At 41.9% G+C, this 26,578-nt stretch overlaps 1 protein-coding gene across 2 annotated transcripts in view; it reads left to right on the top strand.

The window, feature by feature from the left end:
* Positions 1-26,578, top strand: part of uvrag (UV radiation resistance associated gene) — an 87,454-nt gene that overhangs the window by 28,175 nt on the left and 32,701 nt on the right. For both annotated transcript variants that reach the window (XR_009927085.1, XM_062433076.1), the window contains exons 9-13: positions 168-252; positions 3,315-3,402; positions 3,716-3,776; positions 6,304-6,469; positions 19,561-19,636. Coding sequence is in view for 1 of the 2 variants with exons in the window: in XM_062433076.1 (XP_062289060.1) it covers positions 168-252; positions 3,315-3,402; positions 3,716-3,776; positions 6,304-6,469; positions 19,561-19,636 (476 nt within the window). In the remaining variant the exon portion in view is untranslated. The remainder of the gene's footprint in view (positions 1-167; positions 253-3,314; positions 3,403-3,715; positions 3,777-6,303; positions 6,470-19,560; positions 19,637-26,578) is intronic.

Here is a 26,578-nt window from a genome sequence, read left to right as displayed (position 1 = left end):
TGTTTTTTCTATTTTTTTCTCTCTCTCTCTCTCTCTCTCTCTCTCTCTCTCTCTCTCTCTCTCTCTCTCTCTCTCTCTCTCTCTCTCTCTCTCTCTCTCTCTCTCTCTCTCTCTCTCTCTCTCTCTCTCTCTCTCTCTCTCTCTCTCTTCCTTGTTGTCTCTGTCAGAGGAAGCCTTCTCCGATCAGCACGAGAGTCTGAAGGAGGAGAAAGAATCCTTAACCAAACTGCAGAAGGAATGCACTGCCAAGAGGTATGTGTGAGCCTGTAATTAACTATTACTTTATTTTATTGCATAGAAAACACACCGTGCATCTTTTACCCATCATCTAGACATTACCCAGGCCTCTCTCACTGATGTGACCCCGTGCCGTTGCTCAATCACATTGGCCCGTGATGATATTACACCCTGCGCCCCTGCCCTCCCACCTTGCTTCAAAACAAGGGGATGTTTTCACGGCCGGCGCTGCCTATTTATGTGTTCTCAAACCCAGAGTTTGCACATTGTGCTTAAAACCCCTATTGGCATGTGTTTGCCTTGGCCCACGGGGAGACGTGCGCGGTGGGTGCCGGCCCTGGATACAGCTTTGTTTGTCTGAGAAGTACCTGGCAATCGCAGAGGGTAAACCGGAGCCCCAGGAAGGCCAGCAGGGGCCAAGAGAGCCAGCAAACAGGAAATTAACACCGACACTTGTACATCTGCCTAATATCCATTCCTTGGAAATATCTGTGTTGCTGATGTTTTTTCATGGAAATGTCTCTTTTTTTAAACTTTTAGCGAGGGAAGGGTTATGCTGAGCCTGCACACTTTCTCTCAGCCTTTTTCTCACACTGATGCTGAGTGGCTCTAATCACATAACTGTGAACTAGCTTCAGTCGTATAGAGTTAAGCGTGCTTTTTGAAAACATAAAAGTACATCTCATTTATCATCTCTAGATTGCAATAACCTTCTTGAGATGTTTAGAACCATCTCGCCTTTGTTCACAAGAGAGGATGTGCGATTTTGTTTATGTACTTGAGCTAAAGAGTTAAACATGCTCCTCGACGCTGGACGTAAGCCAACATGCACAGAAGTCGTATAGAGACGTTTTTGTGTCGGCTTGCATCAGATTTACTTTATTTCTTTTACAATTCAAACACATCACCCGACAAGAGTTGCAGCAACAAATCAGCTCGCTTGATACTGGAACCGTTTATAATAATAATAATAATAATGATGCATTTTATTTATAGGCATCTTTCAAAGCACTCAAGGACACCTTACAAACGCTTAAAAAAACAAACAATGCAAAGAAAGATGCAAAAATAAAAGCGATATGGTTCATCTTCAAGAGAGCATGATTCCAGCTTAATGTGTACATTAACAAATAGTACTTTCTTTTTGCACATACATTAAGAAGGATGTTGGGAGGAAGCATGAGTTTGTATGTTTTAGGATAAGGATTTGTGGAGGGCTTGCATTTTGGCTTAACCGTTCAGATAAGGCAAAGCCTGCCGGACAGATATGAGTGATTTCGGATCAAACAGCCATTACTCACTATCTGTCTCCTCTTTCACTCGTACGAAGCACTTCTACACTGGGAAGAAAAGGGGAAACGATAAGAGACTGCTAACCACAGGCAAAGCTGAAAAGGAAATTCAAGTGAAATGTGAGGAGCGTAGATGGGAGAGCGCATCACATTCAATAAGCATTTTCCCCCCTGAAATCCCTTTTCATCTTGCACAAAATAATAGGTTGTTACTCACACCGCTCCACTCTGTTGTAGTAGTATAGGACACCCAAAGAGAGGCCATCAACCTCACACGCACTCTCATATACACACACACACACACACACACACACACACACACACACACACACACACACACACACACACACACACACACACACACACACACACACACACACACACACACACACACAAATAAACAATCATACATCATTCAAACAAAGCAGAGTATCAGTTGAGTTTTAAACATGTAAAGCCACAGAATGTTGCTATGAGGAAGTTGCTGTGTAACTCGTATGCAGTTACAGAAACATCTGCACATAAATCCTAGAAGTGTCACCTTCTATTTACTTTCACAGATGCAAAGCTTATTTAAAGAAATATTAAATAACGGCAGAGATTCACCAAATGTTTCACAAACTAAGAAGGCTAAGAAGAGTTGGATTGTAATACAGCACATAGGGGTTTCTGCTGGTCATGACATTTCTGGAATATCATGCAATATAGAGATGTTTCTTTTTAATACCAAACATAGAAGAATAGGCTATTTATGTATTTCTCCACTGAAGCGTGAAATATGCCACGCAGTATTTTACTACTAGATTCACATATTGATTGCAAATCAGACAGGCCACTAGATAAGAACTTTTCTCAGTTCAAAAATAGAAATAAAACAACAACAAATATTGAAACAAGACTTTATTCGAGACTGAAATATCTCAATAACTATATAGGATGGATTACCCTAAAATGAAGTGCAGATATTTAGTCCCTAGATGTTAAATTCTAATAACTGTGGGGATTTTCTGTCTTAAATAGCAAACATTGAAAATATGGGCAATTTATATGTTTCTCCACTGAAGCCTGAAATTGTATTTTACCACTAGATTCACATATTTAATGCAAATTAGATAATGATGGATGGTGAACCTGTAAAAACTGCTAATAAGCAACACGTTAGCATTGCCACTGTGAACATGTTAGCATGCTGATATTAGTATTTTACTTCAAAGCACTGCTATGTGTAAGTATAGCCTCACAGAGCTGTAGTTATAGACTCCTACTTGCCACTCTAAAACATTTTTAGTCACCACATTTCATAGGTCATAATCTCAGTGTTTTCTAGCCTGCTTTAGTCATGGGTAAAGCTGGGGTTAATGGACCCTGCACAAGTAATAAGTGGGCATGATTCACTGATGAGTCAGTGAGCTCTCATTTATACAAGACACATGTAGACTGGGCTAATCTGCTCCTTAGACCAAAATTAAACTCCTATCACATATTATGCTGCATACATAAACTCCCCTCTCTGTGTGTCATTAATCTTTCAAAAACTTTCATTACCTTCATGCCTTACACTCAGTCCCTGTGGAGCTAGCCTGGATGATTTCTACCGCTCATTAGCACTTCCTCCCATCTCTTCCAGCTTCACTCCTTCTCCTCCAATCTTATCTCTGCTCTCTCTCTCTCTACTAGTCCCTCCATTGCCTTACCGCTCCCTGCGTCTGCCCACTCTTAACTGAAGCTTTTGTCTCCTTTCCGGCCGCCATGGAGTCATCCTCGTGTCTGGTTTTGTCTCCCCAGAGAGCAGTTTCTGAAGTCCAACGCCCAGCTCACCTTCCGCTGTCGTCAGCTCCTCTCTGAGCTTTCCTACATCTACCCCATCGATGTGGTGAGTCCAACATAGCGGCAAGCTGCTGCATAACGCATTGCTCACAAGTGCTGCAAAGAATTATTTGTCTCCAAATAAATCTGAAATGTCAATTCCTCCAATGTATTAGGAGACCGTTCAAATTTTAAATCCAAGCAGCTTTGCTCTAATATCGGTTACAATCACTGACTTTTCTAAAAACCTTTGGCAAACGAACGAGATACTTCACATGCTGACTCCATTTGACAGTAACAGAATGTTTTCTTCTCTGGGCCTGTTTCTTGCTCTCTTGAATATTGTCTTTTAATGTGAAGTCTGTTGTCTTAATCCACAGGCTAATCAGTCAGATTATGTCATCTGCGGAGTGAAGCTGCCAAACTCTGAAGACTTTCAAGGTAATTTATTATGTTCCTGCTTGTGTGTTTCAGGGTAACGGCAGAATAAGCTGTGGTAAGGCACGCTTAACACATGTTTTGTCTCTATTTTCACGTTAGGGGTTATCTGCAATTTTAGGGTTGATGACCTCGGGTGCATACATATCGAAAACAGAATTATTAATGTTATCATTACGCTAGAAGGCGACTCGGAATAAGGTATTACTACGCTACGGTTTAATAGTTTTTTACATGCATAAATGAAAACTCCTGGAAGCCGTGCTCGATGGCCGGGCAGAGAAGTCTGGCAGCTTCATTGCTTTGCATTCTTCTGCGTTTTTCTAGACACACAGCATTTCTGATCTCTCGTTGGCTGCCGCTAGAAGAAAAGTTGTTCATTCCTACCGCAGTCTTACCAGAGTCTTGTTACAAGATGCTTTTCTGTCTGGTTTCACCTACCCCAGCGCGATGCCGCCACAAAACCACACGCTTTAATATCAAAGACGCAGCATTTGGCAACACAACCTCGAAAATAAGTTTTGTCAGCAGGCAGTTCTAACCGCAGAGACCTTGTTATCGTGTCGGAGGAGGGAGGTTAGAGTAAGGGTCACGCCCTGTGTGTTGTGATAAATTGGATTTTCTGTCACAGCGAGGGGAAATTTGACGGCTTCATGACCTCTCGATCGCTCGGATGAGTGGATGAGTGAAGGGGCGGGGGGTGCGTTGGATTGAATGGGTAGTGAATGATTAGCTTTGGTCTCCGACGCTCGCGCCCAGAACACACCCGTCACTGTCCGCACAACATTCTCCAGCCCCTCTTCTTCACAGCTGGTGAGACCGAGAGTCAATAACTCAAAAAAACCCACTCCCGATCTCCTCCGCTCCCCCGCTGTCACACTCCACCTGTTCACATTTTGTAAGAGCGCAGTAGCAGTAGTGACAGCCAGGGACGTTTGTGTTTGCAGCCATCACTTGTTCCATTAAGGCGGAGGCCTGTGTCTGCTTCTGTCTGCCGGTCCTGCGTAGCTGGACGCGTAGCAGTGAGTAAACAACTGAGCATGCGTCGTGGAAGATAAAAAAGGGCTAACAAAGATCATCCTAGTGCATTTATTACTAACTGCATTTTCCCCCGTATGCCCTCCCTCCTGGTCAGGCTTGTAGAAACGGTAGCCATTATTCACCCTCTAACATAACTGCTGTGCCCTCTCACAAAGGCCAGATCAACACACAGTATGCAGACCTCATGTACAAATAGTAGGAAGAATTGGGAAGGAGAAGGATGCACTTTCCTCTCTTGACCCCTGCTCTCATTTTGTGTGAGGTCTGCCCCAGAGAGAGCCCGATCAAGTCCAGAACTGTCTGGATGTGTGTCGAAGTCAGTTTAAACAGACCCTGCGGGGGTGGAGGATGTTCCACATTAGAGACCAGGGTCAGGGTTATTTGGAGTCCTAATCCCGCCGGGGGTCAAAGTGGAACGGGGCGGCACCGCTTGCGCTGACGCCCGTCAGTGTTTTTTAGATTTAAGTAAGCTTTCTCTTGTCAGCTCAGTCTAACAAGGTATCAGCAGATTCCTGTTGCACCCTAAGGTCCATAAGAGACTTAAAGGTACATGTCCTTCAGCTGACCTGATAGTCCTGTTATAGTATGTAGCATCATCAAAAAGCACAAGAGGACAGGAAGCACTTTATTCCAGGTGATATATTTACTATGAACTAAAAAATAAAATAAAATGCAGAAAAAACAAAAGATATAAAACAGGCTGTCAGTACGAGCCAAACAGTCTACCACTCACTATTTCAACAGTTTATTGCTTCAAAGCTTTAAGATAAAAAACCACGGTGATTGTGAGCCTTAGCCTCGAGCAGCGTCCCACCGCTGTTGGAGAGAATGTGAAACCACTTAGCGTGTTGTCTTGGAACCATTTCTCGCACTTAAAGCGAGATGTTTTGCCGTTTCACTCCCCCTGTCTGATATGTTGACAAAGGCATTCAGTTCTCAACCCTATAAAAACGTATTAAGGCTCAGAGGGGGATTCTTCTACATGATGCTTTTGCTTCCCAAGCACATATCTGAAAGAAATTCGGTATCCTGCTGAGGCCAAGTATCGTATACATATGTATGTATATATAAAATACATATATATACCGTATATCACTTTCAAAATCACGTTCCCACATGATTGCAGGCGTTCTCCCTCCTGTGAATACTTGGTTACTAAGCTATCTTTGGCTGGATGTTTATACATTTTTGTTTGGATTCACAAGATGTGGACATGGTCTATGTAAACACCATCTATTTTTCCATGTAATGAAAGTACATTCCAAACAAAACAGACATACGCTTTGAAGTTTTTTGACATAATACAATACTGACTTTTGGGGTGATTTAAAATACTGCCGTTTTGAATTTAATTTGCATTAGCTTTGGCGTGTTAACGTGGATCATCATAAAAGCACACTGGTGGATTAACAAGTACAACATTTGCTTTCCGCTTAACCGAAATCCATCTTTTTGTTCTTTCTTTTTTTTTTTACTTTGTGTCCTGCAGCAAGGGATGATGGGAGCGTGGCAGTCGCCCTGGGTTACACCTCACACCTGGTCCTGATGATCTCCTGCTTCCTGCAGATCCCCCTTAGGTATCCTGTGATCCACAAGGGTTCACGCTCCTCCATCAAGGACACCATCACTGACAGACTCACCGAGAAGGAGAGAGAGTAAGTTGGCCGAACACTCCACATGGAGATTGACGGTCTAATCTGAAAATATTTACTTTCATCACAAATGCTGACACACACACACACACACATTCGGCCAAATCTGTCTTCCTTCCTGTATAAAAAGTTGATTATTCTAAATTCAAAGTTGCTCCTTACTTGAAATCAAAACACTCTGGGCCTTTTTTTTTTTCTTTCTTTTTTCTGCTCAAAAATAGCTACTCAACAACAAATTTGCGGACGTCTTTTTTCTGTTAAATTAATAATAACAGAGACTTTCTTCAGGCTGATGTTATCCTATAGCTCTCAGCCTTGTCTGGATTGTACGATTCGTTCCACTTTTGGAAAGTATTTGGATCACGTGTACTGAAGTTCAGACGAGGGCCTCTGTTTTCACGGCTTTGCAGAGACTGCAGCGTGAAGTGTAATGGGCGTTAAGCAAGCCCTCCACATCGTTTGGTGTAAAGACCATGTGTGTTCCCGACACACCACCAGTTATTTGATCATGCAGAGATTTCACAAGCGAGAATAAACTCGGCGCGTACAGAACAATACCGAACAATGTGAATAAGCACTCATAATCAATCGTGAAATTCATTTTGGATTGCTACGAGGACAGAGCGTTATTGATCGAGCGTAATCACGACTGTTGCTGTTTTGTTAAGATTTGATGGTGGTGAGTCAGGAAAAAAATCCTCTCCACAATGCAATCGTGTAAACGAGACTATTATGGATAAATGTCAGTTTACACAAAGATGTGAAGTGTTGAAACAGACTGTTGCTGCGCTCAACACATTTGACAGCTTTACTGACTTTGTACATAGAGGTCACCATATCTAACTGAATGTAGCTTAGGTAGAAAGTCAAATTAAGCCAAAATAATGCATCATTTATTGTAAATGTTTTATACTACACAGTTGGTTCATATACAGTTTGACTGGTTATATTTTAAAATCAATTCACCATTAATCAGTATGTATATGACATAGTAACTGATTTAAAATATGAAATAAAATAACAAAAAAAATATCTATGAACACATTTTTTTTTCTCCACATTTTCCACATATGTTTTCCTGAAGTTGAAATGTTGGGCATATAAAGATTAATTTTTTTTTTTTTTTTTGTATATCACTGTTAGTGCCCTCCCTTCTCAGGTGTCTCAAGTGTTCTGTCTCTTTCCATTGTTTAATCTGTAGTTTTAAATTGGTAAAGAATAGAATTCCACATTTAAAAGTGCATCAACTTAAGCTCTTCTCTGTTATGTCCAGTCACCATTCTGTTCTCAATCACTCATGAAACATATTCTGCAAAACTGTCCCTGCATACTTTCAATTTCTTATTTGCAGTTTGAGGAGCACTAAAATGTGCTCAGCTAAATTTCTATAATTAAACACTTACTGTAATAATCCTTTTGATTTAGTAGCTGAAGCCTCTGAATCTCTGTTTTGTTGGTTGTTTTGTATGTGTGTGCAAGGTAGAACCAATATTATTCACTGCAGCTATTTTCAATTTTTTACATTACAAACCTCTACCTTTTATTTGACAATCTGGAAAATTTGCATAATTGTATCTATTAAAAATACATCATTGAACATGCAGAACATTATATTAAGAATCCCGCAGCGTAGCTACTGTGTGTTAAATATTGGACTGAAATGAAATACAAAGTGGTAAAATGAAAAATGAGAGTGGGTATTAATTTCACTCCGAGCTCCAGACGCTCTTTTAACATTTGTAACAGTTTAACATAGTTAAGGAAGTACATATGGTGAAAGTTAGAATACACGCTGAAATTTATTACACTTTTAGTAATCCATCAAACCATAGGAGCCACATCAAATAACTCACTGCTGCGAGATTTCAAAGACCTGGAATATTCTAGTCAATAAATTGTCGGCCTTGTTATACTTTTATTCCATATTCCATACCATAAATTCAGTTATTCAATACTGAGAGGAACAATGTGTAGTATGTATGGAACTGTAACTGTCAAAGTTCATACTGCTTAACTTATCTAAGCATTTCAAGTCAAATCATCTGTAGTTAAATCCTCTTTTTGGCAGGGTGTAGATTGCCTCATGTAATCCAAAGCACACCCCTGGCTGAGGTTTCTTTCATTTCTGGAAAGTTTAGAAATGACACGCAGTAGTTGAGTTGGAAGAAATAGATGAGTTGCTCTCTGTGACAGAAATGACAGGAAATCTAGTGACTGCAGCAGCTATTGTTTGTTTTCTTCACGACAGGAGAATACAAGAGGGATTATATATTTGTTTTCATCACACGTCTCAGCTGCAGATTACCACAGTAACGTGTCTTCTATTAGCTGATGATAGCTGCAGTTTTGTTTGTATAAGCAAAAACTGATAAATAGCAAGAGGGATTGGATTAAAGTCTTCTCTCTGGATATAACTACAGTCTAAATATAACAAATCTACAGCCATAATCAGACAAATGCAGAAATTAAGTTTTCTAGTAGATAACCGAAAGCAACCAAGCAAATAGTTTGGTTGTGTGTGCTGATTTGAAACTTCTTCTGACAAACATAAGAAGGGTAAATTATTATTTTCTTGTAATCTGTTCATCTCTGAAAAGCGATTATTTCCCTTTTGGAAATAGTTCAGATTGCCTTCACGGTTTAATTTTCTTTCAACGCAAGGCTGTCCATTCGTGAAATGCTCAGTTTTGGGTCTGCTGACCATATTTCCGCCAGTGCAGATGCTTCTTTTCGCAGATAAGCACATCTCTCCTCTTTTTTCACTGCAGACTGTAGCTTGGGACTGTAGCTTGTTTTGTTTTGTCCATGGTAACCGTCTAAATTCCCCTTTTTTAAAATCAGGTGTCTCTCTATCATAAATTAGCTCTGCTCAGACTGTAAATCACAGTGCCCATTTTATGCCAGTGTCTCCATCACACCTTGGGGCTGTGACCACTTTGCTTCCCGTATTCACATCATTATATTATTTTAGTTGAACTATTCATGATTTAAGAACACTATATTAACATAGAGAACAGCTAATGATAAACTGAGTATCTAACCTGACCTGAGGCTTAGTCAGGGACATTTGTGCAAGTCATGAAAAGCTCAGGCACTGTAATTACTGCACATGCCAAGGTAATGAAGATATTATTTGTATGTGTTTACGGTCCTGTAACTATGCATCAAGTCAGGGTTTTTTTGAAAAAAGACCCTCTGCGTTATGATAATAGCACGTTTGGGAGACACATGTTATGCACTTTACACGCATATTGACATTCTGCATGTGCAGGACCCCTTTCAATAAGCGAAAGAGATGATTATGCTATAATCAGCAGTGTTACTAATAGCCATGGATGTGGATGAATATGATTGCCCCCCCTTTGGAGTGAATAGTCCGTGCTAGTTCAGAGCCATTAAAAGAGGAGAATAAAGATCAAAGTGCTGAGTCATGCTTGCACTCGTCAGCTCTTTACATCGAGATCTCAGTGCTGCTGTTGCCATGCACAAGCCTGTTGATTATCAGCAGGATATTTTAATGCTTTTTGATGTTGTTTTAGTTTAAAATCATCTGTTGTCAAGATTTTTCACTTGTTTTTTCTTTGCAGAGTTTATTGTTGGAATGTTTTTGCTTATTTTTGACTTTCTTTCATTGTCACTGTATGAGTCCCCCAGACATGCCATAGAAATAGTTTTTATAGAAAAAGTTAAGGAACTCAGAATTTTTGCATGTAATTACTACTATATATGCTCCAGGAGACTCTGTACTTTATTAGCATCAGCGACTCTTTCTGGGGTCTGCACAAAACAAAATAAAAGGGAACTGAAAACATGACATTAAAATGGACAAAAACAAGCAAAAACAATCACATGAAATTAGAAAGAAACCAGAGCATTATAACATCAGTATACTTTCTCCCAACATGTTCTTATTCATTTATAGACTTTTTATTGAAAGTAAAAATGTGATTGTAAATGTATTTTTTTGTCTTTATGTCCAGAGAGTACAGCACAAATATCCACTCATGCATGTATAGAGGACATTTTCAGGGTTCCAGGCAGAAGATGTAGGCCACATGGCAATATTAGATCAGATCATTTAAAGAGGACTGTAGACCAGTAAGCCTCACCCTCCCTTTGCTTCCACTCCCACCTGTTTCATTGTCTATAGTCAACTGCGCTAGCATTTTCTAAACCTGTGTGTAACCACGTGACAGCGTTTACCAGTATCCCTTTTCACTGCCTCCTCACTCACAGACAAGCGACTGCTTATTCTCATCCGAGGCACTTCAGAATGACGTGTAAATAAGCCGTGACACTTTCACATCCACATGTGTCACACATAAGAAGACAAACAGCTGGGGGAGAGAGAGAGAGAGAGAGTGGCTGTGTGAGAAAATGCGAGACATTATCAGAACAACTCCGTGACTGAGCGACCATCTCTCTGTGTGGGTGATTATATCATGACAACAGCTGGAGAGACTCACTCGGAGTTGCTTCACATTCCCTCGTGGCTGGAGGGCCATGACTGCACCTAAAACGCATTAACAGTCCCACCGTGCAGGATATTTACACCAGCGTCCAGAGATAGAAAATAAACTGCATGGCTGAGGAACAGACACAACAATCCAGCGTCACCCTTAGGTGTCCCTGAGCGGGGCCAAACGCTCCAGCAAACTTTCACCCCGCTCTCCCCCCCCTCCTCCTACTCCCCCCCTTCGCTTATGTTTATGACCTTTGAGGCCCCCAGCGGGCTGCAGACACAACGCAAAATGATGTGTGAGAAGACGGAAAGCAACTAGCCAGACTCTAAAAAATGTACAAAAAAGGGGTGATTAAAGTGTCGGAAAAGAGGCAGCCGGTGGTGATAAGTGAGGTGGCATGAGATCAGTTTCTCAAAGCGTGGTGGGATTAGCGAGCAGTCAGTCAATTATAATGGCGTGCACATAGAAACCTGATGTTTCAGTTGCGTGTTGCACCCTAGGCCTCTTTTTTAAAAAAATGGTAATTGTCCTAACCTGGATTCTCTCTTGTAAACACTTCTTACAATGTGATGAATCTTTGTGCTCTTTCTTTTTTAGATGACCCCACAGACCACAGATGCATCTTTTTAGGTCAGGCTCAGCATCCCCAGTCTGCGCCTCTGGTCCAGATTTTGGTAGTTGAAGGACTCGCTCTCGTTAATACCCAACACAGAATCCTTCGTGTATTTCTAAGAGCGCCGGTGTGTAGCCGAGCAAGAAAAAAATCCTTAACGCTCGGCCTGTTAATTGGTATGTTACAAATATTTGGCCTTCAAGTGTGGTGTAAATATGAATATACAGTATTTCACATTTTGAGTTTGGCTAATGTAATTTTATTCCTTCCGACCTGCCTTGTGGAATAATGGCTGCCTTATTTCATTGAGTCTGATATTTTGGCCACAGTGAAACCAGTCAAAGGCATGTGTTGATCTGAACTGTGTTACCCTGCAGCACTTGGGCACAGGCCAGAGTTAAAATCTTGGCCCTATGAGAATGTTTGAAAATAAGGTGTGGAAGATGACTGGTCTGTTTGGCGCTCGACGTTTTTTTTTTTTTTTTTTTTTTTTTAAAAGATCCTCCTTCCTTATATCGGAAGACGTCCTCCGAAATCAGCGGACGACGACATGTTGCGCCCACATTTTGTCCTGTGCAGATCCTCAGTTCCAGTACGTCTGATTGCATGGTGGGAGAAGCGGGGAGATGCGATCCAGATGTCCAGCGTTTGATTGAGACCAGAACCCAGCCATTAAATAGCAAGCACTGCCTCATATAGTCTTCCACCTAAAGTATTGAGGCAAAAAAAAAATGTATCACAGGCTAAAGGAAAAATGGATGTAAGTGGGAATTTACACATCACTGCTGGGATCAAACAAAACAAGAAACTGTCGCGAACGTGAGGGGGAGGGGGAGGCCTGTTTAAGACGAGAGGAACCTGCGAGCTCCAAGAAAAGAGGTTATTGTTCCGGGGCTTCAGCGGTTTCATGTCTCTTAACATGGACCATGTGCACGGGAGGAGAGAAGGCTGAGGGGAGGGGGGAGGGGGGGGGGCACTGCATCCAGTCCCTGTCCTGCCTAAAGTTGCACAGCAATGACAGGGAAAAGTACAGTGATAGTGGGCAGCAGGGGGGGGGGTTAAATATCCTGCTTAAAGACCCACTTTAGAAGAAATTGCACACAAAAAGGTAGAGTCTGGCTTTTTTATTGTTCCGCTTAGTTGATTTAGTATGAGAGGTTTGGGGTAATTTCACCCAAATTAGAAAAACAAAAATACTATTCCATCCACTTTATCTGCAGAGATTTGCATGTATCTGACCTGAGATTTCTGATATCAAGCCAATACAGTGTTGATCTGTTGAATTTCATTTGTAGTAGCTGATAAACATCTGCTCTCAAGTCTTGATTAGGGCTCCCAGGGGCCCCCTGGGTGCTGAAACTCAGAATCATTCCGCCAGTTGATCATTTTACCCCAAACACTCATCAATACAAACTAACCACAGTGCATTGTGGACCGCTAACCAATCATTACTCGCCCAACCGTCAAATTGACAAATAAAACAGTCCATTACTTTTCCTGCTGTTGGAGGGTGGAAAGCTTGTAAGTACGTATTTCGTTGTGGACATACTAGGTCTCCGAAATAGAGTAGAACTATCAACATGAAGAGAATGGGTCAAATCTTGTGTCGTACTTCTGTGGCGCCTGACAAAAAAAAAGTGCACTTTCCCCCCCCATCGTTTAGGTCCCATGGGCACATGCCCAAATTAGGTAGATACGGCCAAGTTTGTCCTTCTCCGTCTTTAAAATGGTGTTTTGCTGCTTCAGCACATTCTGACCTACAGTACAAATAAACATAATAACAGTGTTCACATATTAAAAAGTTCCAATTATCAACTTAAGCCGAAATTCAAGACCTTTGTACTTTTTCTGCAATCTCCCTGTTACTAGCGTCATTAAAACCAGTATTAAGTATAGAATGCAATGAGAACTTTATGATGTTGTACTGGGTTTTATATGAGACAGTGTTATTAAAAGAATAAATCGGGTTTTTTAAGCAGTGTGACGTGCACATGTTTGGTAGCAGTTCAGCTGCATAGTTGCTGTATTCTTCACGGAAGAGATGAAGGAGCAGCGTTCAATTTGGGAGCCAGCGAGCTTAAATCAGAATCGAACAAATATCTCATTATTTAGGCCTGTATGTCAACTACAAAGGCACCCCGAGACCGGACAGAATGTTTGCTTGTCTTTTGAGGTTTTCTGCCGAATCACTCAAGGACAATGGCAAGAATGCTGTGTTTATAATAGTTCTGAAGAAGTCAAGGAGCCTCTACTCGGGTGACAGGTTAGTTGCATAAGCGGCCCTTCATCTTGGAGTCCTGCTGTTGCGCAGCCTATTTGAGCAGCCTTTTTGTCCATACTTCATTAAAAAGATAACAAGAAGCATCTGTGCTGAATGACTTTCTGAAGGATGCTGTAGGTTGAAAGGAATGACCCCTAGCAGTATTAAATAGTTTTTCATAGATCAAGAAGGAATCGGACTATCAGATTTTGCTCTGTCAGTGCTGCCATGAGGTTAAAATATTCATCTTTAATTGGCGTTATAATATTTTGATCCGAAGTCAGATATGTCGTTTGAGTTTGAAGTGATGGCCCGCGTCGGGTGTTCGGCTTGCGTACAGGCGCAGGTCAGATCAGATCGAAGCCCCTCTTCTCCATCTCTGCTTGTGATTAAAACAATGGAAGGAAACAAAAGCAAAGGAAAGAGAAAAAAGAGAGAGCGCCCGGGGTCTTGGGAGCTGGGGGTCAGCGGACTCCTGGATATTCTTAAGAGCCGTGATGAAAACCCGGCGTGACAGAGCGAGCAACCGCCACATCACTCTGGAGACGCTTTAACGGCAGAGACCAAGATGGCGAAACAGTTATACTGGGGGCCTTAAGTGCAGCGGCAGTCATTAAAATAGCATTCACTGACAGATGCTCAGTGTAATCATTTCTCAGATATTGGAAATTACAGCTCGCCGTGATTTATATAGTAACCGCTGCCATTAGAGTCCTGACAGTTGCGAGGCAGGTGTTTTTTTAAAAAGCAGGCGCGGATGATTTATGGTCCCATGCTGTTTGAAATTGCAAATTAAAGACATAGTGAAACTCACAAGCAGCCCCCCCCTCCATTAAAACAGGAAGGGGTGAGGTGGGGGGGGGTGTGTGTACTGGCCAAAACTTCATCTCTTAACATGTGAGCCAGAGCTATTGTTTTGCACATTTGGAGTATTAATTAGGATGTCTAAACAGGCAAGCTCACACATATGGAGACTTCAGGCTGTGTGTACATTAGAGCAGGTCAGCCAGTCACCAGGAGTCTTCCCACCGTATTTTCATGAACTGGAGCGAAGCCGAACCCGACCACCCACCTGCATAGCCGCGTCCTCCTTTAAAGTACACTCCTCCGTTTAATACAACGTACCCATGAGGGAAGAGAGAGGAGTCAAATATGCTATAGCATGCTTAAATATACATGATCTCTATAGTTTGCACAAGAAGCACCCACTGACCCCGCAGCCTTGCTTTTTCTAATAGTCTCCTTTTTAACAGGGCCGCCTGTAGAGAAAGCCGTTTCAACTCAAAAAACAGAGCTCGGATGGACTCGGCGCTCCCTCTTTTTTGGCTCCGTCATTGTTGTTAAACTACAAAAACCAGTGTCAGTTTTAAACAGACCATATGCACACAGCAAAATGAATACACAAAGTTTTAATTAGAGTCTTTGGACCATTGTAGCTTCACCTTTCCCCCCCCCCCCCTTCTTTGTACAAACAGCTCACAAATGTGGCCATTTAACCGGAGGCTGTAAAAAGATACATATGCTGCTGACACCTGTTAGCAGGCCCCCGGGGTGCAGTCCAGAGGAGATTGTGTAGACACTGGTGGTGGATCAGCAGAAGATGAAAGAATTGTAACTCAGCCTGCTATTAAGCGATCCCTCAACAGGAATAAAAGACAGGGCAAGGAATGGACAGGAAGAAAGAGCAGTGAATTTTCCTATTACTTAATCTTGTCGTTTTAGCTGCATGTTTATTGGTTGTTTCCTCTTTTTAACACAAGAGTCCCTCCTTTTATACTCTCAGGTCGTCTATGTGGAGAACGGGTGTCTAGACCCTGCTGTTAAAAAGCCAGGGGCAGCTGGGGGCGTACATATTCTTACTCATAAATACACGGGACTTTCCTGTGTGGTGCAGCTTTGTCTTTTTTTTTTTTTTTTTTTTTTTTTAATGTCATGGCTCCACGCTTATTAATTACATATTTTTGTGTCTGCACACAGAGTAAGCATCTGCACGTTAACTATCCTGTGGTGAGATTGCTGAGAAGTGGAGATGAGAAGAAAAAGATGATGAAGTGTTTTTATAAGATGGGAGAGAGAGAGAGAGAGAGAGAGAGAGAAAAAAAAAAAGAAAGTGATAGATTTACTTCTGCTCTCAACTCACTGTCATTTCTATTTCATCTTTTTTTTTTTTTCAGTCCAGAGCACACAGAGTTGAATATTAGCTAAATGAAAGCAGATTTCATGTTTCGGTAATCAGTCTTTTAAAGTGAGTGGGTGTGTTGATTATGGGGCCTGTCATATTCGGTTTGCTGTGTTGGTTTGGCGGACATGACCCTTCAGCAGGGCTGCCACTGAGGGGAGCAGCGGAGGGATGTGCTGACGGAAGGAACGGCTTGATTTAGGAAAGTGAAGAAATACGAGGAGGGCTGCTGAGATAGAGATGATTTGATTTGATTTATATGTACAACAAAATTAGACAAAGGAACCGACAGCTTAGCACACACAAAGTGCAAAAGACGAAGTAAGCATGACTTCATTTAAAAACAACACGAAAACAAATTGTTACGTTCCAGCGGGGAAAACACAATTAGTGCCACAAACAGTTACTTGTAAAGCCTGTGTGAGAATCTCTCTGGTTTGTGTCTGTTTATTCTGGACCCTTCGCCCTGACGGACAGACAGGGTACTGATTTTGGCCTCCATATTCCTCCAGGACTGTAATTTATTTCATCCTGTTTAGTGTAGAGGTCTGCTTCAGTTTATGCCGCTGGCTGAGTGATTAAAATGCCGTTTGGTCTCCTCTTACTGCTATTCCTTATGTTTCCACCGTGAACATACCGCTCACATTTTTACTATTTTTCCAAGAAATATAGCGATGGTTTTCTGTCCTCGAGGTTAAACCTGAGTCAGGTGAAAGCTGAAAAAGAAGAAAGCGACTTTTTGACAGTAAAACGAGGCTTCTGTGAGCGCTTTTGCTTTTTTATTTTATGCAGCATCGTTTTCTTTTTACATCGCTGCCCGCTTGATTGACATCCTCTATGCTTATTTTGACTTTTAATCTCAGTGGGACATACCAGGTCAGATTAGATAATACTACATTTAAAATAATAAAAAGTGCACGCCAACTGAATCACTCACTCCTCCTCTGGTGCCTCCTCCCTTCCCCTCCGTCTTCAGACTTCCTCCCTCGATCCTCCCCACTGGTGTGTAATAATATATTTGACTTTACTGGACGTCCCTGGGAGGAATTCCTGGTGTTTGGTGAACCGGAGTCTCTCCAGTGTGATTTCAGACACAGTGGACAGCGGTCATTAATCACTTGGCTGTGACGGAGCCGGTGTGCGTTCATGTGTTTGCGTGTGTGCGTATGCGTGTGTGTGTTGGAAGTGGCTCTGTTTTCCTTTTCATGCGTGTTCATCAGCAAACAAATCCTATCTGTTCGTGGGGAAGCGATATTGGGAATGCCAGCGGTGTGAGGGGGGAATGCCTGTTGTGTTGTTCTTCCTCTCTCTGTTAGTTATTTCCTAGTGCTGAGATATGACCTCTGGCATGTCGCTTTCTTGCATGGGGGCCCCGGCTGCATGTCGGGGATATGGACGACCAACAAGTGGCTGGCTGTGTGGCCCTCGGGCTACAGCATCTCCTTTTTCTGCTTGCCAGGCTTCGCAGCAACATCCTGTTAGAATTTATTCTAGGGTTACAATGATCTCCATCTGGACAGGATTTACGTCTACAACTTCAAGTGTTGCTCTGCAATGCTAATAGTTTGAGTAATTCGGAGCGGGGAGGAGTTTACCGTGAGCACCAGTTCTGAATGTTGTCTCCAGACAGGCTCTGAAAATCTGCAAGAAATGGATAAATGCCAAATAAAAGAAATAAAGCCTTCATGTAAAAAAAAAAATTAAAAAAAAATGGGTGAGGTCATGTTGTCAAGGGCAAACTGACAAATGCTTTTACAGCTGAAATGCTCCAACATGGGTGTCATCAAATATTTGTTCACTAAGAGCATCGACATCTGAGTAAAATCTAACCTTCAGCGTACCACAAGCACATCTGAATCAATACTCCGCACTGGAAAACCTGCAGGGTTACGCCGCTGTTAGCATGATTTCTGATGACAGCGGAGTCCAGTGAAGTGCCAGCACTGAGGAAATGTACTTTCTGCTGTATTCTCCCACTGCCTCAAGCACCTATAGGTCATAATAAGAGGGGGGTGAAGAGCCCCTGTATCTGAGCTCACACAGGATTAACAAAAAGACCATGACCCCAGTCCCTGGGAGGCACACACACACAGGAAGGAGGCACGCCGGATGCACACACTCACTAGTACACACTCATTCATGTAGATACACACACATGCAAAGCATTCAACACATCAAAAACGCATCTGCTCCTCCTGGCAGAGCTGTCATATAATCACAGAGGCACATTTCCTACAGGATCGGACACAATTCAGGATTACGCGTAGCTTTTTTTCTCATAGTTTTAGTTGTGTTTGTGTGTTTTTAGAATTTGTCGAAGACCCGTTGCTGCCCTCATATGGCATCAGACAATACCACAACTTATAGAGATCAATACATTTTAGATGAGGACATTTTTGTCTTTACCATAACATTTGCTCTGCTTGTGATTTCTATTTGATGTGGCTTTTGGAAACTTTTGACTAGCTGAATCGATGCTGCATCTATGTTGTATGTGACAGTGTTTGGATACGGTAACGGTGTCGTAGGCTTCTTTTTTCTTACAAAGACCAGATGTCATTTTCATGTGCAGTAAAAACCACTAAAATGAAGCGTTTTTCCTCCCACCTCTTAAAAAAAAAAGCCGCCATTTCAGTGTTTGGGTGAGAGGTTAAGTGCAAGAGAAGGATTAAGTTTAGGTTACTCTGAAGGCTAAGGTGAAGCTTTTAGAGATGAGTTTAGACAGGACAAAGATATGAATGTAGATAGCGAAGGTCATTCGAAGTATGTTGACGCAAACAGGTGTGTGTGTGTGCGCGCGCGTGTGTGTGTGTTTTGTCAGACCAAAGCCCTGCTCAGTCTGCGGAGCTGGTTTCCCAATATACTGTATCCTCCTCAGTGGGAGATCAGCAGACATAAGCACATAATGACAGGAAGGGATGAGTCTGGCCTTAAGTCGCTGGTAGCAAAGAGAATTTTTCCCACTCTGGATGTCAGCGTACTCTCCCCTCATCCTTCAGAAGCACTCCTTGTGCAGTCCTAACTGAGACATCTGACCTGCACCCGATGGGACTTTCCCACCGTGCTGAAAGGAAAAGTTCTCTTTGTTCCCCTCTCTGAAGTGGATGGACAGGCTGTTTGGACGCCTACCCTCCTGTTTGATATTTCGGTTTAACAAGGTACAGAAGTGGCATTTGTGGGATGGGATCAGAGACCCATACCCAGCGTCATCAACCATCTGCAAGTGTTAGCGATTGTAAACGCCGCCGGCTACGTGAACGGCCACTTTCAACAAGGGGTTGAATTCATTGCTTATTGCAGAGCAGAAGACCAACAGTTGTGTGAATCCCTCAAAGTAAAATTAACAAGCAACAACCCCTCCCTTTTTAATCCCGCCATCCCTTTATTGACATTTTCACATGGGTGGACTTATATTGTGAAATGCAGTATGGGATATAGTGGCGTTAAAAGCTTGATTATGTTAGGTGGGGTATTAACACCTTTGTTTCCACACTCCGTCGGGAATGGATCAAGTGGGATGAATCACCTGCTCCTGTTCAACACTAATGTTGTTTTTTTTTTTCTTCCTGTCTTTCACAGATTCCCTTTGTACCCCAGAGGAGAGCGCTTTCATTTTGAATATGGTGTCTACTTACTCAACAAGAACATTGCCCAGGTGATACATGAACACACACTCAGTGCACATAATTAATTATTTACACTACTAATTTATCTGTTTAAGTAGTCAAAATAGTTCATGCTTTTTACTTAAAAAGATATACAGTGTTAAAAAACAGAGAGCTGGTAAATAAAGACTATATAGGAACTAGCACATTCTCACAATGGTATATAGTCATTCTGCCTCTTGCATTCAGTTTCTGCCTGTGTATGAACCTGTTGTTCACTGATACACAGAAAAAGTTGAGTCACTTTTAATGTTGGTTAAATTTTACGTTTTTGATGATCTCAGCAAGTCCAAGAAAAGACCAAAACCAACAATGTGTTAGTCTGTTTTTCAATACTACCAAGACTGCCATAGTTACTTTCAGCCCCATGCCTGCTTGTACTTACTGAAGATAAAAATCCCAAAAAAAGGGGTCATAAAAATTAAGTAATTCCCTGAAACAGCTGGGCACTGTAGTTTTTAAGCAAATAGCTAGTCATACAGGAGTGAACAGTGCATTTGTTGGTGGACCGTTTTCAGATACAGATTTAGTCCTCTTGTGAGTATTTATGCAGTGGTTAGTGGTTTCTGGACAACAATGGAGGTCTTTGGCACAGAGGAATAAGTTATATCAGCTTTTTACTACACAGATGGATAGTTTGTTGGTTTTGGTCTTTTCAAGGGTTTTGTTGACTATAAAGAAAATACAGAATATCACCAGACTCTTTTTAAGGTGTCTTTGAAAGAGCAGAGCAACGTTGTGTGTGTGTGTGTGTAGGAGACATGTGGCACTAAAGCTGAATTAATGCTCCAAATCAGTGTCCCCCTCTCTTTCTCTCTCCATCTCTCACAAACACAAACACCTCAGGGGGAGGGTTGAACTCTCAACCTATCTGCGCTTATTAAAGTACACCTAATGTGATGACCTTGGCGACTCCCTCCGTTCACCCCACAGACATTTAGCACTGACTTTTTAACAATTTGCATTCCATTCCCTGTTTTCCTCCTCGTCCAGCCAGGAATGAAGGGCCTCTCCATTGAATAGGAGTAGGCAATTAGCGCTAGCAGGTGGCTGACTTCAAACCACTGCACTTTGGGAGGTTTTTAGTTCTAATACCAGACCACAAGCTGCTAGCCAATATCCAAGTCTGCCATCTTCCCACCAGAGTCCAAGAACAAGAAAATAAGCAAGATAAGAAAATATTTGAGACCGCAATGAAAATAAGTGCCGTCTGAAAACCACCAAAGCAAAACGCAGAGTTGTGTTTTTTTTTTTTTAGGTGTCTCTGGATATAGTTTGTCATGTTTCTAAATTATGATATGTGTGTAAAAAGAATCCAATATGAAATCCACTGTTCAAGGTTGGTATCGTAGGTTGTTACTTAGATGTATGTTGTTAGTAATGCTTAACTCTAATCTCACACTTGCTCCATCACTGCTTGTCAGTTCAGGCATTATCAAACCAGAGGTGAAATATTAGCTGGACCGAACTACTGAGGTCGGTATTATGTGATTGATGTTACTGTGCTATAATAACTGTCAAGATTCAACACACAGGCACATGTTTGATTGCCCACATGTGCACACAAGCATGCATTTTTACCACTGTGACTTGTAACAGACGCAACCTCGAAGACCTGGCAAAAATTTTGCAACAAGGCTCAAAGAAATTCAAAAAATATATATATATTTTCATATGTCCCAGAAGTTGAACGGAAAATAGCTTGTAACAGTGATGTAATATGTATGTAAAACGTGGGATTATATATTTTTAAACGTGCTGTGCTGTATTAATGCACCAGAGAGAGAGAGAAAGAGAGAGAGAGATTGAAATGCCCGCGGCACCGTTCAAGCTGTGTCTGCTTTCGAACATTTTGCGTGCAGTCACCCTCTCGATGCGTATTCCTACCTTTCATCTGACATAGCCCCCACCCATAGCCATTTTTTTTTATCAAAGCCACACATCATGATCTAAGCTCTCTGAGATTTGGATTTCATGACTCTTAACCATGTGCGACCATCAGATGTAGCACTGCATGCTCACTCTTGCTGAAAGTTTAATTTGACCACTGATAGAAGGCACATGTCTTGAGAAGAAATAGTCTTTATCTCAATTTACTTTGCAGCAATAAAACTTAAAATAAAAATTGTGTAATTTGTTAGTGCAATGCTGGTTTCACAAGTGTTTGTATAGTGATTTTCTGGTATTCAAGAGCAGAACTTATTCTTTTAAGAAAAATACATTTTTTCATCATCATAAAAACGGATGCCTCAATATACCATAGCATATATATATATATAGATCCTCTTATTTTTTATAAGATGCTTCAAAGGAATCTTGTCCGCTTTAGATGAAAAATGAGATCCAGACAGTCAGCAGGAGGTTTTCACCTGCAGCGATGAAACCTATGCAGAAAGATTCATATTTAAGCCATCTTAAACCAGATGTAAACCATCAGCTGTAACACAGGTGGGCACACATGAGGACTGTAACTGCCAGATTACTCTGTAACAGCAATTTGTGGAATGATGAATTAATAAACATGCAAAAACCTTTGCATTGTGTAACCTGTACTGGGGCTAATTTCTGTGACTCTCGGTGACAGAAAAGTAACTGAATGTGCATAGAAATAAATAAATGGTTGTAGCATAGTTCATTTTTTTAATACAAGGTCACCTACAGGACAACACGTCTTTTTCTTATTTTCACCAAAGCCGCAATAACACGCTCTGCTTTTAACAGCTTGGTATCAGTATTTAAACAGGATGATATTTCAGCTTTCATTCATAGTGCTGTCTTATACATTCCATGTGTGCCTGACTACATCCATGTTAGGGATGAGTTATCAGGTTGATCCAGAGCAATCTAACAGTGCCACATGAAGAGTCTGGCTCCATGTGATAGTGATAGATCTTTGTTTCAAAACTGAAGAAATGGTAAACGTGTCATAGTCGATAAAATCCAACGCACCAAAAACAGCGCTTCAACATCCTGTGTTTGGTTGATGTCTGCACATTACATTAGAATGTGTACTACTGTGAATCTAATTATTGAGTGTCTTGGATCTCACCTCACACATGCACAAGTTTTGTGAGTTAAAGGCCGAGAAATGCATGCAGCAATGGAACTCTATCATGCTACATGTAGTTTCTCTTATTAAATTCAATTCAATTAGGATTTCTTTTACCTGGTCATTCTTAACCACTTTATCATGTTTCACTCCTGCTCTGCTGTATGTTTCTTGTTAATTTATTGGATGTGTTATTAGGGAAATGGCTGCCTTACTGACCTCTACACATTTGGCCTTGGATTGATTTACCAACAGTGTTTTAGTCGCAGCAGACAGTTATTATTTTCTGTGTGGTTTTTAGATTTTTCTTCTTTGAGCCAGGCGGGGTATGCAGCCACTGCACAGCTAGTTCAACGTCTGGCTACGTGATACAAAGCAGAGGTCTGGTTTCACAGCAGACCCGGCTGGCTGGCTGGCTGGCTGGCTGGCTGATTGGCTGGTTTGCTTACTGACTGGAGTCTAGGTGGGAGACATTAGTTGTCCATCTTTTATTAGATTGCCGTGCGTGGCGGCGTTTGAAAGTGATACAGGGAAGCTGGCGAAGGATCAGGGCCGCAGCGGGTCGACCCTACTTTGATGTGGCAGAGGGAGACGTTTGCTTTTTATTAGGCCTCATGTCATGAGGGCATGGGTAAGGATGGGGAGGCTCCTCAGAGCACCCTGGATGTCAGGTGGTAACACAATCCCATGTTGCCACTTTGGGTTCATTTGTTTGACAAAGAGAAGTTAAGAAAGGCTTCAAGAAATGTCTTGGGCTGAAGCCCGGACATTTCTCTTTCTTATTTCTTGTGCAATCAGAAAAGTTGCAAAACCTGCAATGGCTGAGTATGTCACTCATGTTTATGTGGAGACATTGCCATTTTTGTTAACAAGCACATTTTCTTCTGTCCCCGCTGAATCATTACAAAAGCATAAATGTCGCTTACAGAGAATGTGATTTCTCTTTCAGCTTAAATAAATCACAACTGGCTGCTGCTTTTCCTTGAAATTGCGGGCCAAAGGTATATCACTGGTGTTGTACATCCACAGGGTGGCACAAATGTTAAACCTGCCATTCCTCCTCTAACAGAAACAAATTAGCCAAGTCAATGAGGCCGACTCCAAAGGAAAACCAGCAGCCTTTTGTCTGGAGTCATGCCATGTGCTGCATTTCCTTATTCCTTGTGTTATCCACTAGGCTACATTATTGTGAAACAGGCATGTGGGGATGATTAGATGACAACTGATGCTACACAAAATCTCCAGGTTTTTAGGCTTTTAGGAAGAGGGGGCGTGCACAACAATTAGTTTTCATTCACCAAGCTCGGTGTATCATATTGTGTGGGCCTCAGGCACAGGAAACCAAGTATCTGGAATTAAAACACAGCTAATCTGTTGCGGCCTAACCAGGTCAGTTCAGGGGTCACCTTTATTTCTGTCTACCGGGTAAAGTCGCCTGCAGTCCCCCACCTTCCAAGTCTCTAGGCAATTTCACACCAGGATCTGCAGGCAGAGTGCCATACTGGTGGTCTAGAGCATACGTCAGCGCGCCTGTTGCCATTAAGAGTGGCAACAGTGGCTCCATAAAACACGGCTATGACTCATGGGGGAGCCTACTGTGTTTAGTGGTTAGTGGAGGTGGCAGCAAGCGGAACAGGAGCTGGTTGGCTTGAGGTATACTTGGAAGCTATTTGGAAAGGCTGTAAGTGCTCTAGCAGGAATAACCTTTGCTTAAAAACGACAATAATAATGAACTAACTGTGTCAGATATGGACTCAGAATGTTGTGGTCACATGGTACAATCCACAGGCCTGTGAGCCCCGGCACTAATTATAAAAATGTAGTTTTCGGTGATCTCACACTTACAGGGGGAGGCCTTGTTGGTTTGGGTACTATAGGACAACAGGAGAATTGTCCTTTTTTTCCCCACCGACACTACTCAAACCACGGTTGACTGTCCTGAGCTGAAAAATGAACCGGCTTGGAGAGCGGTCTCTGTTTGCTGTCATAGAAATTAATATGAAAATAAACAGTACTGGATGTGTCATTAATTTTGGTGAGATGATTACGAGCAAACCCATTGACCTCATTCCTCTTCTTCTTCTTCACTCTGGCTCCTTTCTAATCCTTTTCATCCTTGTTAATTCCACATCTTCCAAAGCTGAGGCCCTTCTTTCAGCTCTTCACCTCTTGTGACAAAGCTCATGACCCCAGTCAACAGAGATACGACATAGTCTTGGCATAGTCCTTTTGCAGCCATTAGCTCATGTGATTGTGCTTCGATAAAAACCATATGACCCAAGCAAAGACATGCGAGAAAGTTGAACATTACGCAGCTCCCTTACACCCCATAACTCCCCTCCACCTCAGACCGAGTTGTCAAGACTTTTAAAATTCCCCAAAGAAAACTATCTCCAGCTATTACCTTATTTCCTTTCTTCTTTAACGCGGATGTTAGAGATGGTCAACACCTGGGCTTCGTGAATACAGTTGACTCCCTATAGTGAAACAATATATGAAACCCTCTTTGCACATGAAGTCTTTCAGTCAGTTTTTCCACAGTTGACATTCCTGTACGCAGTTGTGTGTTTACTGTCTGTTGGTCCACAAGCCTGGGAATCAGAAATGGCTGTGTACAGTGAGTGATTGTGTAATAGGCAAAGGTAGGTTGTCAAAACCTTCTTCTTAGTTTGATATACAGACCCTGGACAGGAAATGCACAGGACTCTTATCTCGATTTCTTTTATCACATTTTGCAAACTTTCCTTGAGGTATATTAAAGTTTTTATAGTACATGAGTATTGCACCAAAGAAGATTCAATGAGCTAGCAGTCATAGCTGTAATGTGTCTGACCCTCTATCCTTAACCCATTTAAGAATCCTTTATGGGGAAAACGATCGTAACTGACAAAGCTCCACCGTTTGATCCTCAAAGCATTGCTCCCAGGAGAACAGTTCTGCTCTATCTGGTCATATCTGTAATATTTATCACCATTTTTTTCACTCCCTCGAATTCCCTTGATTGAGAAGAAAACTGAAGCTTCGGCCTATTTCCCAGCAGGATCTTTCTGAGAATTGGAACACTTTTAGACGGACCTATTCCAGGTTTCCCTCAGAAGCCTGTTGGTCTTTCTCTCCTTGTCCAGCTGAGGCTTGTGGTTCGTGACTCACTTTTTGGTGCGTTCCAGAGAACGTTCAGGAAAAAAAAGAAAGAAAGAAAAACAGGCAATTACATCTCCACTGTCCCCCCTTGAACAACAGCAGTCATTCTTCTGTCCAGCCGCCTCTGCAGAAACCTCATCTCAACAAACAAACCCCTCAATGTTCAGATATCATAATGTAGCCCACTGTACGCTGTTTGTTTACCTGAACTCCGGACCACGGCTCCCCAGAGGTTGCCACCATCTCTACTCTAAGACAGACAGGGCCTGGAAGTAATCAGGCCATTTCACCCGCCTGCTGCCACTCATTGTCTTCATCCTTCCATAACAGCCACATCCGTTTTCCATTTTACAGGGATTGATATGATAAAACACATAATGGGCGGGACAGGCACCAGAAAAAGGCAGCGCCAAGCCAACGTAATGTACCTCACTTTCACTCTTAACAGGGGAGGGGGAAAGAAGAAATGAGGTACCAAGTGAAATTCTCTTTTAAGCAAAGCCATAAATGTGTCTGCTTTTGCTTTAGCCCAGTTGAAGAATAGCTCGAATCTGTATGTTTTGAGCGTCATTTCCCATATGTCCACGTGCTGTACAAATGTTGGATAATCATCCCCTTACATCTAATAGAGGATAAGTTATGGACTACGCTTTTGACAATATGTTTTGCGTTTGAGTGCCATTAAGGTGCCACTTTTAACAAGATCCCTGTACTCCGCTGACAGTAAAAAGCACTTCATTAG

The sequence above is a fragment of the Scomber scombrus genome, chromosome 14 (assembly GCF_963691925.1).
Source record: "Scomber scombrus chromosome 14, fScoSco1.1, whole genome shotgun sequence".
In the NCBI taxonomy this organism is placed as follows: Eukaryota; Metazoa; Chordata; class Actinopteri; order Scombriformes; family Scombridae; genus Scomber; species Scomber scombrus.
This window is presented reverse-complemented; position numbering and strand designations above follow the sequence as displayed.